At 46.1% G+C, this 16,092-nt stretch overlaps 2 protein-coding genes across 2 annotated transcripts; one reads left to right on the top strand and one right to left on the bottom strand.

Moving 5' to 3' along the window:
• Positions 1-3,303: 3,303 nt before the first annotated feature.
• On the top strand, positions 3,304-4,017 carry LOC123172870 (chaperone protein dnaJ 8, chloroplastic). The gene has a single exon (XM_044589771.1). The coding sequence runs from the start codon at positions 3,377-3,379 to the stop codon at positions 3,830-3,832; it is 456 nt and encodes a 151-aa protein (XP_044445706.1). The 5' UTR covers positions 3,304-3,376; the 3' UTR covers positions 3,833-4,017.
• A 10,442-nt stretch (positions 4,018-14,459) lies between these two features.
• Positions 14,460-16,078, bottom strand: LOC123172871 (BTB/POZ and MATH domain-containing protein 2). Its single transcript, XM_044589772.1, has 2 exons — positions 16,035-16,078; positions 14,460-15,934 (listed from the first exon to the last, which is right to left on the bottom strand). Exon 2 carries the CDS (start codon positions 15,924-15,926, stop codon positions 14,739-14,741), a length of 1,188 nt encoding a protein of 395 aa, XP_044445707.1. The 5' UTR covers positions 15,927-15,934; positions 16,035-16,078; the 3' UTR covers positions 14,460-14,738.
• Positions 16,079-16,092: the final 14 nt, after the last annotated feature.

Here is a 16,092-nt window from a genome sequence, read left to right as displayed (position 1 = left end):
ACTTCAGTCTCACTAGTAGTTCCACGTGGACTTCGACGTTTAGCTTGATACCTCAGCTACGATCTTGTGCCCTCGGCAGGATCTGATCGATAGTCAGGCTTCTCAGCCTTTTTCATTTATAGATGTCTGTACTCAGACATGATAGCTTCCGCTTGTGCTTTGACTTGTATGCTCTGAATGTTGGGTCATGAGACCCATGTTTGTAATATCTCGCTCCTCGGAGCCTATTGAATAGATTACTTGAGTCGTAGAGTCATTTTGTGATGCCATGTTGTATTGCACATATCGAGCATATTGTGTGTATGTTATTGAAATGCTTGGTATGTGTGGGATCTGACAACCTAGTTGTTTATCCTTGGTAGCCTCTCTTACCGGGAAATGTCTCCTAGTGTTTCCACTGAGCCATGGTAGCTTGCTACTGCTCCGGAACACTTAGGCTGGCCGGCATGTGTCCTTCTTCGTTCCTGTGTCTGTCCCTTCAGGGAAATGTCACGCGATGAATATCGGAGTCCTGTTAGCCCGCTACAGCCCGGTTCACCGGAGTCCTGCTAGCCCAGTGCTACAGCCCGGATTCACTCGCTGATGACCGACACGTTCGATGTTGGGTCATGGATGCATGTCCCTGTAAGTTACTGCCACTTTGGGTTTACGACTAGCCATGTCAGCCCGGGCTCCTTATCATATGGATGCTAGCGACACTATCATATACGTGTGTCAAAAGGCGCAAACGGTCCCGGGCAAAGGTAAGGCGACACCCGTGGGAATACCGTGCGTGAGGCCGCAAAGTGATATGAGGTGTTACATGCTAGATCGATGTGGCATTGAGTCGGGGTCCTGACACAAGCGCCGAGACCCACCCCGCCTCCATGGCCATAGGGCCACCGGAGACGGGATGGACCGGCGCCGGCGCTGATGGGAGGCAGAAAGCTAGGGTTCTTGGGAGGCGGCGGCTAGGTGGGAAGAGAGCTGCTACATGCACGACAGTTATCGCACGAAACACGGACGACATGCCATATCCACCATCCAAGCCCAAACCTAAAACAGCACCAGCAGTTGGATTAGTCATCGTCCGAGCGTCGTTCAGCCAAATGTCGTCTGTGAAGTACTTTTGAGGTGGAAATACATCACCTAAATGGCAGTACCATAATAGGGCTGCAGTCGGGGAATTCCAAGACACAACAATCAATTTAAAGACAATATTTTGTTAAGAAAACGGAGGGGAAATGTGTGTTTTCACCTCTCAACCTTCATTTGATAAATCTAAATGGTTGAGAAATAAGAAATTATCAAGCTTTCGTGAAATTTTGAGAGATAGAGGGTGAGTGTGTTGATTATGATGAAAAAAACTTTTACAATAAAATCACAAACAATTTTCAATTTTGTTATCTTTTGTACCAGGCTGCGTGTTTTATCCGAGGCCGGCGAAGATCGTGCGTGTTGAAGGGGATTGTCTGAGCCTGGCATTAGCATTGAGAATCACCTCATTTTCACTGGCGAACTGAGGTGTATCTTTCTCCCGTGTCTCGGCATATTGTTCCTTTTAGTTATCCGAACTTGATGTCACATCATTACAAACTCAAAGTTTAGCTTACAAGCTCTTATGTTTATTATCTTACCAATATTTTCTTTCAAATGCTTTGTCGTAATTCAGATCTTTGATGCTACCGGACATATCTTGGATTTAGTCTTTGTTAGTTTTTGTCGTAGTACTGGTCGGATGGTGGACAACTTTCTATATTGGCATGATAAATGTTCTTTAATCTTTTGTATTACTGCCATGTTGTTTGATTGGTAAATTATTCTTCAAGTTTGTAAAAACATATTTATATATTCTGTATCCACTGCAATGCATGGGTTCTTACCTACATATTAAATCTACATGCAATTGATGTCATGTTCGATCACAAAATTAAAGACTTGGCTTAGTGTTTATTCAATGCATTTTCTTGTATTCTTCAGTATTAAGGCGTTGTTTTAAGTCAATTTATTGGGATAGGGACATGAAAACAATTTCTCTCTTAGGGCACAGTATCTTCTTTTTTTTCCTGTGAGGACTCATGGCACAATATCAACCATATGAAAGGATGTCACTCGGCATACGTGAGGAATTGTAATACTCATACGGTGCCACACAGGTGGGATGGCGCTTGAGCCATTGTTAGTTAGAGAGTGCAATTTTTTTCAACGCACCGGCATGTATGCTAGTATTAAAAAAATTAAATTTATATCCTATATTTTTTAGTTTTTTCACAGATTTTTACTATAAAGTACTTCCTGTGTCTATAATATAGGATTTTTTTGCAAACTAAAACAGCTTGCAAAAACGTATCATATTGTGGGATGAAGTAGTAAGCATATAAACCAGATTGAAAAAAAGTACTTCTTCCGTCCCATAACGTAAGACGTTTTTTGACACTAGTGTGGTGTCAAAAAATGTCTTACATTATGGGAGGGAGGGAGTAGCATATAAACCAGCTGAAACGGGTGTACCAGATACCGAGGGGGAAGAAGGTATCTACTTATCCAGTTTGCAATATGTACCTGGTCTTTCACACACAAAAAGAAGGACCTGGTCAATTTTTCAGTGCTGAAATTGTAGAATACATTTTTTACATCCGTATTAGCTACCTCTGTTTTCCAGAAGGAAGGAATAGTACGCTTGCGGCAACGGAGTGGATATGGACGCAAAAATGCTAGATACACGGGCTACAACAACGGGATTTTAGGGACCTGCTGACTTGTTCCTTTTTAATTGGACTAAGTAACCATCTCCTCCTAATTAATCGGGCAAAAATGCTAGACGTATAAAAGATTACAGAATTCTACAGGATTTTTTGATCTAGTAACCAATCATAAACTTGCTCCCCCTGATTTTCAGGGAGATGGACCGTGTTTCTCACCTATTGACCAATTAAATTAACCCTCTTTGTAAAACCTTGTAACTCTTTTGTACGTGTGGCGTTACTCTTAATCGGGCCCCTGATTTTAACTGGTGGGGGTGGGCACCAAGGCCCGTAAAGCCCCGTAAAGCTCCGTTGATGTAGGACGATATGGACGCCGCGGTGTCCCCTCGCTCCGTATCGTCGAGTTTTTGTCTGTACCGAAACGTGCGAGCAATGGCAACGTGAGAAACAACGGCGACCCTGCCCAAACGTGCCGCTCCTTCCGGCCAGCCCGAACCAACCGCAACCGCCTCCTCCTCCCTATAAATTCCACGCGGCAGCCTCATCCACTCCAGCCACACACCATTCCAGCACCACCACGCGGTCAACACAACAAACGCATTCAGATCCGAGCTCCCAGAGAGCCAGCGCCGTCAGAGCTCGTCCAGATCGGCCTCGCGATTCCGTTTCTTGCCACGCGTGCGCGCACACCCATGGCGGTTGCCGTCGGAGGAGGAGTGGTGCTGAGCCTGCGCGTCCCGTCGTCTTCGGCGTGGCCGGCGGTGGGGCCTCGGCGTAGGGTGTCGTCGTCAGCGGCGGTGAGGTGCGGGGCGACGCGGGAAAAGAGGCCGGCGGTGTCCCCGGGCGTGGGTCTGGAGGAGGACCACTACCGGACGCTGCGGCTGGCGCCGGGCGCCACCAGGGGCGAGGTCAAGAAGGCCTTCCACCGCCTCGCGCTGCAGTACCACCCGGACGTCGTGCGCCAAGAAAACTGCGTGGACTTCGAGCGGATCAACGCGGCGTACCAGAGGGTGATGAGCAACATGCGGGAGGCGGAGGCGAGGCTCGAGTACTGGCGCCGCCGTTACGGCCTCGCCGACGAGGACCTCGACCGGTACCGCCGCTACCTCAACGAGGAGGACGAGGACGACTGGTTCGCCGACCTCTGAAACGGCGCCTACACGATTCTTGTCATGGCAGAGGCAGCAGCACTGTAATTAATTTGTGAAATGTCACTCCCCACTTCTCCACCTTTTTTTTATTGTGGAGGAGAGCTAGAGACGCAGAAATTCAGGGTTTTAGAGATGTAGAAATTCAGGGCTCCAACGATTGTAATTTGAACATGTCCATTTGTATTCTATGTGTATGGGCGATAAAAACACCACGCATCTGCTACAGAAAGATTGCTTTTAACATGTTTCTCATATGCTGCTATACGTATGGGTACAAGATTTAGATCCGAGAAGATATGTTGTTCAAGTACTATATCCATGTGTTTATTTTTTGAACTAACTTTATCCGTGTGTTGATTAGCCATGATGCAATATTAAGTATGTCTTTACTCGATCCCTCAGACGCGATATACTAACAGGAGATGAGTTAAATCTGTTTGTTATTTTATAAAAATTACATCACCATGGCTAAACATTTGTCTGCTCTCACATCCATACTGAATCGTATGGATCAAAGGTTTTGACATTACCGAAAAAGACTTTCGCCCCGCTTTATATTATAAAGCAAACCGCCCAAGTCAAACATCTAACAAGGTTCACACACCCACACACACAAGTCTCACAGAAAAAATAGTAGCAAAGGGTTAGTGCTGAGAGCACATCTCAACAAGCCCTGAAGACAAAAAAACTCGCCCACACGGAGGGCCAGAATAGATTGATTTGTGGGCACTTGGAGGCCTGAATCAGTGCGTGACAACTAGTTGTCACATGAGTACATTATCAATCTACTCCCTCCGTCTCATAATGTAAAACATTTTTGACACTAGTATGTTTTTTTATCAAGGCTTTCACATTGAACATGTCAATGGTGAGATACGATCGGAGAATACTGAAAAGAGGGATACTTCTTTCTACTAACGGTCTGATTTTTTGTTGGCGCCGGATTAGGGCATGTACAATGGTGCTATCTTAGGAGTGCCACGTAGGTTAAATGCTGAGGTGGAGGAGAGAGAAATCGTAAGAAAATGTTTGTCTTCTTTTATTTAAGAGATGATCTCTTAGCACAATATGTCTCATCACGTTTTTAGAAATTACTAGTTATTAAAGATAAGGCTAAGAGATAATCCATTGTAGACATCTTTTTATTGTCATTTCTAAACTACATGCAAGGCTTAAGAGAACATTTGTTTTATCAACCACTGTACATGCCCTTAAACAAAGTGACACTCATCATCATTTGATGGTACCTACCTGTTTTAAGGATTTGTCACTTCTCTTGACAGTCAAACCATAAGTTCAGGAGTACTCCTATATAACTTTAGTTGTTTAAATATGTAAACTAAACTTTGGGCTTTCAATCAAATTGAGTGTCTGATCTATCATATTACTTGGCCCATATTTCCCTCCTAAGGTAACACGGTCCTCAAAAAAATTTCTTGGGCGAGATTCCTTTGTGCATCTATCCTCTCTCTACTTTCAGTGACGGCATATTAATCGATCGTAACATTGCTTGATTAACCAATCATCCAAAAGATCATACGCCCAAGAGATCACGTGGTCAATACTCCACCTATGGTGCCCAAAACCCGCGGCCATGCCTAGGTATTAAGTACTCCCTCTGTAAACCAATATAAGAGTGTTTAGATAACTAAAATAGTGATCCAAACGTTCTTATATTAGTTTACGGAGGGAGTAGCGAACTAGAGACAATTAGGCTGGCCATAGTGGGAGTAACATAACGGGTAACATGCGCTTGAGACTAGCAAACATGCTTATGTGGCACACAATTAAAGAAGAGGGAGGGGGTTAGAGTAACATAGGTAGATATCATATCATGTTAAATGCTATGCTACTTTGTGTCATGCATGACAATAAATATGATCATCTATGATACTACTTTATGACACTATGCACTATGAAGGTAGTATCATACACTAGTATCACATGCATGATACTAGTATATGATACTCCTTCCGTTCCATAATGTAGTGCCTATAGTTTTTTTGAAAAGTCAAACCTCACAAACTTTGACCAAGTTTATGGAGAAAAATATTTACATCTAGAGTGCGAAACATATATCACTAGATTCATCATATGATGTAGTTTCACATTATATATTTTTGCTATTGTAGATATAAATATTTTTCTCTATAAACTTGATCAAACTTTGCAAAGTTTGACTTCTCAAAAAATCTATAGGCACTACATTATAGAACGGAGGGAGTATTTCCCACTATGAGTAGCCTTACATTAAGCTTTGTGACGTATTGTTGAGAGATAATCTACTCCCAAACAATAAACAATAGTTTTATAAGACCGGCCTGACTTGTCAGAGCCTTGTACTCCCTCCGATCCTTTTTACTCTGCATATAAGAATTGTTTGAAGTCAAACTTCATAAAGCTTAATCATATTTATATAAAAAAATATCAACATCTACCATGCTAAAGTTATACAATATGAAAATTTAAGTCATGACACATCTACTGATATTTATTTTATTTTGTAAATGTTGGTATTTTTTTCTATAAAGTTGGTCAAACCTTATGAGGCTTGACTTTAGACAAATCTTATATACGAACTAAAAAGGACCGGGAGGGAGTAGGATGGCTTTTGAGAAACAACGCGGGAATTTATCCTGCCAAGCAGCTGGCTGCGACTACGAGGGAAATCCTTCTCGTGCGCAGGTCGGCCGCGTCCTTCAACATTTCCAGGACTGAGGTGGTCACCTCAGAAGCAACTCGACAGTTGGAGGCCGATTGCATGAAGACATTTTTCGGAGAACGTCTCGTTGAACCAGTTTGAACTCGGCTACCGAAGACGATGTGGAGCTTGGGTGACCCCAGGTGCGGCCAGACTTGCAGCTGCTTCAGGGTCTAACAGTGTGCCGGCTGAGGGATCTCTCATCATGTCGGCTCTCGGCCGGGTCCGCCAGGCTGAGGACCCCTAGGTCAGTTCCACGTCGGGCGGCCCACGACGAATTACACAAAGACTCCAGATGATTTGGCATACAAGACAAGAAGATGGAGTCGTGGAGGACTATAGCTCCACCTATGTAGCCGACTAGGATCGATATCCCTAGGACCCCCTATATGATATATAAGTCGGGGGCAGGCTCGTATATAGACATCGTACAAACTCTTGGTACTTTACCTGTACTCCATACACACCCCAACGCAATATAGACAAGCATGACGATGGGTATTGTCTCCTCCGGAGAGCCCGGGCCTGGGTAAAACCTTGCTCCTGTTACCATTTTGTCAAGTCGCCTAGCTAGGATACCCTATCGAAAGAGATCTGTCAGATTGAGCTACGAAAATGATGCACCTGTATGTTGGTGGCAAAGCATTGTTAATGACTAGTTTCAGAGTTCTATGTTTCCACTAGGTATGGCTTATGTTGATATATCATCAAACTTATGCTTCAAAAAATCCATGCTTCCATAGTATCCTATCTGTGTTTCTTCCGTTCAGATGGTTTATGCAACATAATCCTTCTTCGAAGTATACATCCTTAGACACCCAATGCTTCATGTACGTATATTTTCAAGCTTCTTTGTACTAGTTGTTGTTTCCTACATTCTATTCTGATACAGCATGCCTAAAATGTTTATGTTTGAAAGGTGTTGAATGTTGTGACATGCTCGCCGGCAGGACGAACAAGCTTTTGTATTACGAATCATGAATGCAAACAAATGAGTTGGCAAAGGAAATTAGTTGCAAAAATTCCAGTGGCGATGCATACCTCTGTCACACGATGAGAACCTCAATCACGCTTGGGCTGCTTTTTTCCTAACACATGGAAATAACAAGCGATGATCAGAATGTAAAGCTTCACACAACAAATAGTCAGCCTGCCAGGTGATTTCGATTGAAGTTTGTCGTGCATTGGCCCTTCTCTGGGGTGAAGGCATCTCACGTGGCTGAACGATGGTTCATGTCCTCCACTACCCAAGCGGGCCGGCGATGCAAGGTTTCTAGTGTGGGTGGCAGCGACGATGGTGAGGACATCAAGGGGCGACGGGGACAATGAATGCAACGGTTGGCTAGTCTCTCCTACTACAGAACTGCATCCAACATAATAAACTGACTCACTGATCTTGCTGCTCCTAGTGGACTCGATGCCACTTCGCCTGATGCCCTTGTTCAAGTCAGCATCTTGTCCGATGCTTCCTGCGATAGACGCCACCGGTTCATCAACATGACTGGCTCTGCACCTAAGAGTTGGAATGTGTGGTTTGTTGTCACAGATACAATGCTTCTCGGTCACATGTATGAAGTTCCCTACAGCCTATGTATAAGTTTCCTTTGGTTTACTACCACACACGTGCTTCAGAATCATATGCAGCTTGTTTCTAGCTTACATTATGTTTTCAACTACATATTTGGTTCATTCTTTACACAACCATGGTAATGTTTCGTTGTAATTCATTTGTTACTGCTTCAACACTTCTCAAACTATGCTTCCAATGGCTCACTACCACACAAATGCATCTATACTACATTTTCCATGCTTCAACCATCATAAAATTGCCTTTAAATACAAAATCACACATGGTTCGTGGTAGAAAATGAATCATGATTTGGAGCTAGAAGAAGACTGCGAGTCATGGAGCATTGCTTGTAGTGTTAGAAGCTTGTTTATCATATGACGGAAACAAGTATGGAATGAAAGGAAGCATCATGCGTATATGGAAACATACATGCATGATTGTAGTATATGGAAGCAATGTGATTTTTGGAAGTCTGTGAAAACAAATTATGGAAGCATATTTTTCTGTTAAATCGAAGCAAACGTGAGTAGTGTCGGAAGCAACATGGAGTAACAACAGAAATAAAATATGTTCCATGACAGAAAAACAGTAGCAAATTGAAGCATTTTTTCACTAAAAGCAAAATACATTGATATTTACAACGAAGCAAAACATGTATCAGATGCAAATTCTACGAGCAGTAGAAACAAAATTTCATCGAGTAGGAAATATGTGACCAAGAAAAGTAGAAGGTGGAAATAAATAGATTTGCAGTTTTGTCCTCGCTTGATTTTCTAGTGCTGTTGCAAATTACATGGAAGCAACTGTGGTCTGTGGACTCACGTTCACAATGCAAATTAATCCACTGTATTTTTTGGGTGCAACTAATTCTACGGAAGCAGACCAATCTGAGGTTGGATGGTTAGAGCAACTCTAGCAGACCCCGCATCCCGCCCCGACCCGGAAAATTACCGTCAAATGCGGGTCAGGGCAGAAAAACCTGCCCGATCAGACCCCGCATCCCGCCCCCGCCCGCAAAAAAAATTGGGGGGCGCGGCAAAATCTCAGCCCCAACCCGCGTATTCGCGGGTTTCTACCTCGCCGCTGCGGTGCACTGCATATAAGCGGAAGTGGTTGGTGGGGGGACATTTCAGCCCGCGCTTTCCCCCACCAACCACCTCCCCTCTGCCCCCTCGCGCTGCCGCCACCCCGCCGCCCAAGATTCCTGCGAAAGCAGCCGGCAGGAGCTCGCCGAAAGGCCGCCACACGCACGAGGCCTCCCCTCTCCGCCCCCTGCGCTGGTGGGCCACCGGATTTGTGAATCTGCGGACCTTCATCGCGGGCCGCCAGATTTGGCTTTGCCGGCCGCCGGTGGCTGCGCCAAGCGATGGAGTGGTCGGGAGCATCTCCCGCAGCCCCGGCAAGGGCGCATCACTGCATGCAGGGACGGGTTCGTCCTCCCAAGCGTCGCCGACGATTTGCGGGCATGGATTTGGCCGGCCGTCCACCGGGCCCGGCGCTCGCACAGCGGCTCTGTGGCTCGCCGTTGCCGCTCATACAGTGCGACGACTGCACGCAGACAATGCTGCGGCTTACTTCAGCCACGCCGAAGCACCCCGGATGGGTGTTCTTGAAATGCGAAAACGACGGGGTACGTGCACTTGCGATAGCTCATTTTGATAGCTCATTCTTTGGTTAATTGCGGATCCTCATTTCGAACATGGTCATTCTTTTGTGTAGGAAGATGGATGCTCATTTTGGTTTTGAGAAGGCCAATACATTGATTTATTGGTAGAAAGAAAGTTAATAGATGTTGGTGCACTCCTTAGTAGAATAGAAGACAATGATGCGGCTGCATGTGCAACTAGAGGGGAAGCAACGTCTACTTCTTCCGAACCAAAGATGAAGAATGAAAAATGCAAGATCGAGAATCCGCAGGTCAACAATGAGTGCATGAAGAAGATATTGCTTCAACTAGTGGAAGCAGTTATGAAAGTTGGAAATCTTCTAAAATGCATACTTGTGGTTTTTGTTTTCTTTGGTCTTGCTATTCTAGCAAAGATTTGGTGATGTCTTATGTATTCAATGTTGTTGAAAAAGCAAAGAACTGCATTATGTTGGATCAAATTAAGGTGCAAATTCAGGTTTTTCCGGGCCGGGAGGAGTTACGCCAGATCAAACCCCGCAAAGCCGGCCCGTAAAAAAGCATATTCGCGGAATATGCTTTTTTACGGGTCCGTTATGCGGGGTCTGCATCCGCGGCCGTGCGCGCCGGCCCGCAAAGGCGTTTTTCCGCGAAGTGCAAACACGTTTTGCGGGCCGGACGGATGCGGGGTCTGCTAGAGTTGCTCTTAGTAGGACAATGGTATCCACCAGGGTTCAAGTCATGGTCCTCGCATTTTTCTGGATTTATTTCAGAATTTTCAGCGATGCACGTTCAGTGGGAGGAGACGTTTCCATCGACGATGATGCACCTATGATGAGTTCGTAAATTTCAAGATGATATGCCGACTGAGTCTCTCGAAGATGCTTATAGAGGTAGGGTGTGCATGTGTGTTCATAGGAATTAATGTAGTGCCAAACGAAAATCATACAGGGAGTGGCTAGACGTCAGTCAGTTGAAAATTTCGCTCGCGGTCAGTCAATTTTGTGAACGTCGGATGCGAAATCAATGGCCCCAGCCTTTTCTTCAACCTCCCGCACATCTATTTCCTCCCCGCTGTCAGCTACCACCGGCCTAACCGTCGGACGGCCGGCGGTGCTCCCGCGCCGCCTCGCCGCCCTGCCCTCCCTAGAACCACTCCCCACCGCCCCGGTCATCCCTCTAGGGCCCCCCGCACTGAGCTTTTCTTCGGCGAATCCCCACACCACCGCCGTCCACCATCACCCCCATCCTGAACCCTAATATAGACACTGGGGTGATGACGGCGGCCCTTTCCTTTTCTATGGCGAAGCACTTCGACTGATATGTAGCTAAACGAAAATCGTACGACACTCGTGATCCACGGCTGTAGCCCACTGAACTACATGGATATATGGCTACAATTGTGTGCCGTGCGGAAATCGGCCGCAAAATATCGTCGATGCCCCTAGCAGAAAACCATCAATAATCTCACTTATTAGGAGGAGTAACTATAGCGAGAAACCAAAGGGCCAAGACCCAATCAATGGGAGAGAGGACGGCCAGCAGTAACTACTAGCGAGAAACCAAAGCTCCAAGAACCAGTAGGAGAGAGGGCGGCTACGCTGACAACGAAACTGAATATGACCATAAATTAGTTTAGAAATGTGCCTCACCTCACCTCCCTATATCTTGTTGCAGTCCATCGCTCTCCTCCCCCAGATCGAGCGAGGCCAAAGCCCTAGGTCGGCCGCCATTTCCCCGTCCCCCGCACAAGCGACGCGGCATCCATCCATCCATTCCATCCGCTCAAGCGACGTGGCAAAGCGGATGGACGCCGCGATCGACCGCTTCACCCCGATGGGCTACCGCAAGGCCGACGTCCATAGCGTCGTCAACAAGCTGTGTGCGTGCGTGTGATTGTCTTGTGAGGACGCCTTCCTCTATCTGACTACTATAGGGTTTTTTGTGGGCCGAGCGTGCCCTCGTCTCTCACCGCTGCCAAAGCTAAATTGATGGGCACCAAAGGGGTGCGGCTCCGTGGAACATAAGGGGTTTTAGGCAAACGAGACGCGGAATCCAGCTGAAAGAATATATATGTCCCAAGCAAATATTGATCGCGTTGCGCTGCAAGAAACGATCAAGGCTGAATTCTCCTACTTTGATCTCGAATCATCTGACCCTCAAGAGAAATTCACGTGGCAATGGGTGCCAGGGACAAGCCATTCGGGTGGTTTACTTCTAATCCGTCCTTCGGCGCTTTCTTTCTCAACGCTTCAATCCTCACTGTTGCCACGCAAGTGAGCTGGGAGCTCTGTGTGGTCTATGGCCCGGCTGACCACGCCTTTTCTGCGGCCTTCCTTGCTGAACTGCGCGCTAAGATTGCTTCAGTTACCACCCCCATTATTATCAGTGGTGAATTCAATCTCATTCATGCTGCAAATGAGAAGTCGCATGGCAACATTTGTTGTAGAATCCATCTTGTTAACAACGTGGTTGCCGATATGGTGCTCAGGGAAATAGAGAATGCGAGCCCAGTTTACCTCGACTAATAGATAGATAGCGCCTACTCGCATAGTCCTGGACCAAATTTTTGTCTCACCTGATTGGGAAAAAAAATCCCCATGTCTGCTCTCAAAAGCAGAAACGAGGATTGGTTGTGACCACACTCCTCTCTTCTTTACCTTAGGTAAGGAGTTACATAAACGGAACCCTAGATTCATCCTTCAATTAGGGTGGTTCGAGCAGGAGGGCTTCCTCGACTAGATCAGTTCCAAGTGGGCCGCCCGGGCATGGGTTCCTCGCAGTCTATCGAGTAGTTTGCGCCAGTTTTTAAGAGGCTGGGGAGCCAACTGAGGGAGAGATGCTTCTGTTCTTAAGGCAGATACCCTACAAGCTGCAACAGATTGTTTGTCTTATGGGAGAGCAGACACTCAGAAGCTGAATGGCAAAGTCGCTACGCCGTCGAGAATAAAATCATCAAACTCTAGAGGGAACATGAGTTTACTGGAGCCAAGGGGGTGGTTCTTAAGATTGACCAAAGGGGGCTCTAATACTACCTTCTTTCACGTTCTTGGTAATGGCTGCAAGCGACGTACGGCGATTCCTCGACTTTTGACTCACCAGCGAAAATTTCTTCGGCCGTGAACTCTTGGATCGCGAAATTGAGACTCGTCCTATTGTTAGCCTTCCTTTTTCTTTCTATTCCTGCAGAGTGAATAGTTGAGTTAGGTTGTTGGGCAATGTACCTTGCCCTTTTACCAGGACGAGGACGTGCGCCGTCCGAACCCTCCCGCCATGCCGTCATCCTTGACTCCTCAACCTCCTCGCCGTCGCACCCAGCCTCGGGCCGGTGCCGGATGTGCAGCACAGCCGCCTGCACAACAATCATCAACACCAGCATAGCTCCAACTAAAACATTGGACACAAAGATAAAAAAAATTATAGCCGCCGTGGCCCTGTCTGTGCACTCAAAGTTTTCCCCAGCTTTCATCACCAGATTGACAGCAATCATCTATGGTTCAAAATACACAGAGTACAACTAAAGCATTGGAGTTCAACCTTCCAGAGAGAAAAAAACAGTGATGTATAGTTGTGTTTCTATTCCGCAGCACCAGCTGCCAGAACTAACTAAATAAAGTAGCACAAATAAATAACAAGCAGCTCCAACAATTTCCTGGTCTCTTTCTATCACGTATGAACAATTTCTACACTAGACAAGCAAAGATATCTTCCTGCTTGCATCTACTACTCTTCAGTTTGGATGATCAGGCCGTGTATTCCAAGACCCTCCTCGGTACAATCCATACATACACACAGCCAATGCCCCGGTTCAGCCATCCGAGCACTATAAAGTATCAACAGTCAGCTTAAATTGTCACAAGCAGTAGTCTATAGAATAATAGCCATGTGAAACACCGCCTCGGAACTACTAAAACAAATGGCTATAGAAATTAAGCATGCTGACATGAAGGCTGAAGGTGCAACATATATTGCCAGGTGCAATTTGCTGGCCACTGGGTTTGAACAGAGACACAACAAGCATGAATGGGTAGCAAATGTCAGTTCAAATAATTGGTGGATGGGTAACAACACAAAGACGCAAAGAAATTCAGATGCATGCAACGACACCAACTTGTATGTTTGTACTGAGTCTGACAGAACATGCAAACTGACAAGAGTGATGATCCATATACCCTGCTTTCCTGCGAACTGACACTAACAAACAACAATGTGTTCATTGATAAATGTTTCGACTCTGGTCCAGTAGGGAGGAAATATGTACAACCCTGGAAGATTTTACAGGAGCAGCTAGGTAGGATCAATCAATTGCAAACCTATGTTAACACCAGCATAGCTCCAAGTAAGCTGGCCAAAAGATACTTATTATATAAAGAAAAATTATAGCCCATGTGGCCCTATCTGTGTTTTTTCGGATTTTGAAATTCAGCAATCATCTGTGCTCCAAAATACACAAGAATGGAGGTCATATTTTTTGGTACCGGCCACAACTTAAAAATAATAGACTTTGCAAAACCTTTCAAGCTCCCTTCCTCTCCCATGGGAGGCATCACCCAAGGAGAACATCAAGCACCCAGAAGAAGGTTATTGGCTACCGGATCAAGATTTCAGACTGACACTATTACTGTAATCAGAAATAATTATTTCCCCTAAATCGAGATTCATAAAATGCCTTTTCGAAAACATCAAGAAAAGGGAAGGCACAAAGCAACAATATACGAGACAATTCATGGAAAGAGAAATATATGCGGATGAAACAACTAGCTAGGAAACTTGAACATTACAGTAGCACCAATCAATTTGACGCCTACACCTGAATTTACAGACCTTCCATTTCATGAATAGACAATCTGCCCATATGTCGCATTTTTCTGATTCAGCATATAGGCAAATTACATGACAAGACAAAAGCAACACACACATCATAGAGAGGTAGCTAACACGGAAGGCACAAAGCAAAAGATTGTCACTTCAGGTCTAACTAAGGAACATGCATACCGTACACAGGGTGTTACTTCTGCTGGTTTGAAGCAAGGTTGGCAATGAACTCCTTAAAAACCGAGGGATAGGTCGTATATACATGGTCCCAGCCATTAGTCGACATTACTGTTTGCAAGCACGAGGGAGACTGGATCTGGATAAACTTGAAGCATGCCTCCTTCAATCCCTGGCAGTGGTGCTGCTCGGCTAGAGCAAGAGTGGACATCACCGAGGTCACACCTATGTGTTCAGACAGCTGTTGTTCACAGATGAACTTGAGCTGTTGGAGATCATATCTGTCTGCTGCCACAAACAAGTGTTGCAAACATTGCAGCCTCAATTCATCCTGTACTGCTTCCACTTCTTTTACTTCTTCCATAATTACTGACATTTCATCCTCCCCCATTCTGTCCTCCTCTCTCAAGGGCAAGGGAAACACATCTGTGTAGATGAAGATAAGCAAAGCCCTGAACACTTTTGCTTCCATGTCTTTGATCTCTATGACGGTCGATGTAGTGGTGCCCTCCTTCATGGGGCCAAAGAGTTGTGCCATGAATACTTTAGACCTGGCTGCAAGCACGCACCGGTGTGCAGCGAACCTCTCGCCACTGACCTCAAATGTCACATCAGCACCCACCTTGGTCTGCAAAAGGTTGTTAAAATGGTGGTGTATGCCAGACAGGGTGCGACCGGCGTCCTCGGTTTTGGAATCCTGGCAAACAACCATGATGTCGCACCGGATGGTGAAACAACCACCCTTCAAATCCGATGACCATTCGAGGGCATCTCTTCTCAGAAACTTGTTGCGTCCCCACGAAGTAGCACTGCTGGAGAAGGTGCAAGTCTTGTTAGCTTCACAAATGTACACTGGATTCTGCTTCTCAACATGGTCGACGAGACTGAAACTGAACTTGGCCTCCACGGCCAGGCCACGCTCGGCATCGTCGTTGTCGTAGACAAGGGCTACATAGAGGGAAATGTAGTCGGCGCAATCCGGGTTTAAGCCGTTAGGGTAGTACTGGATGTACCAATAATAGCCTCCTACCATGAAAATACCGGTGGTGATGCTGTCGCCGGTGGGTGACCCCTCTGCTGTACCCGGGTAGCCCCTAACCACGAGCAGGTGATACCCGTTGTCGGTGCCGGCGTGGACGGCCGATGTGTCGCAAGAGCACTCCTTGTCGCCGTCGACTACGGACACACCGGCGAACGACGACATGACGGAATCTGCTAGCCCATTGAGAGTAAATCTGCTCAGTCACCATTCACACTCCACAAATTTCAGACTCGGGATCGATGAGCTGAGGGGGGTGGGTGGGGGGCAAACCTGGTCACGTCCGGCTGCCGCGAGCACCCCACGGAGTGGCCGCCGCCCGTGCCGACGC

The sequence above is a fragment of the Triticum aestivum genome, unplaced genomic scaffold, assembly GCF_018294505.1.
Source record: "Triticum aestivum cultivar Chinese Spring unplaced genomic scaffold, IWGSC CS RefSeq v2.1 scaffold2449, whole genome shotgun sequence".
NCBI classification, from domain to species: Eukaryota; Viridiplantae; Streptophyta; class Magnoliopsida; order Poales; family Poaceae; genus Triticum; species Triticum aestivum.
The sequence above is the reverse complement of the archived record's forward strand: the minus strand, read 5'-3'. Positions and strand labels throughout refer to the sequence as shown.

What these genes read in the sequence shown, in the direction of transcription:
- LOC123172870 (XM_044589771.1), top strand. Translation starts at nt 3,377, where the DNA reads ATGGCGGTTGCCGTCGGAGGAGGAGTGGTGCTGAGCCTGCGCGTCCCG.
- LOC123172871 (XM_044589772.1), bottom strand. Translation starts at nt 15,926, where the DNA reads ATGTCGTCGTTCGCCGGTGTGTCCGTAGTCGACGGCGACAAGGAGTGC.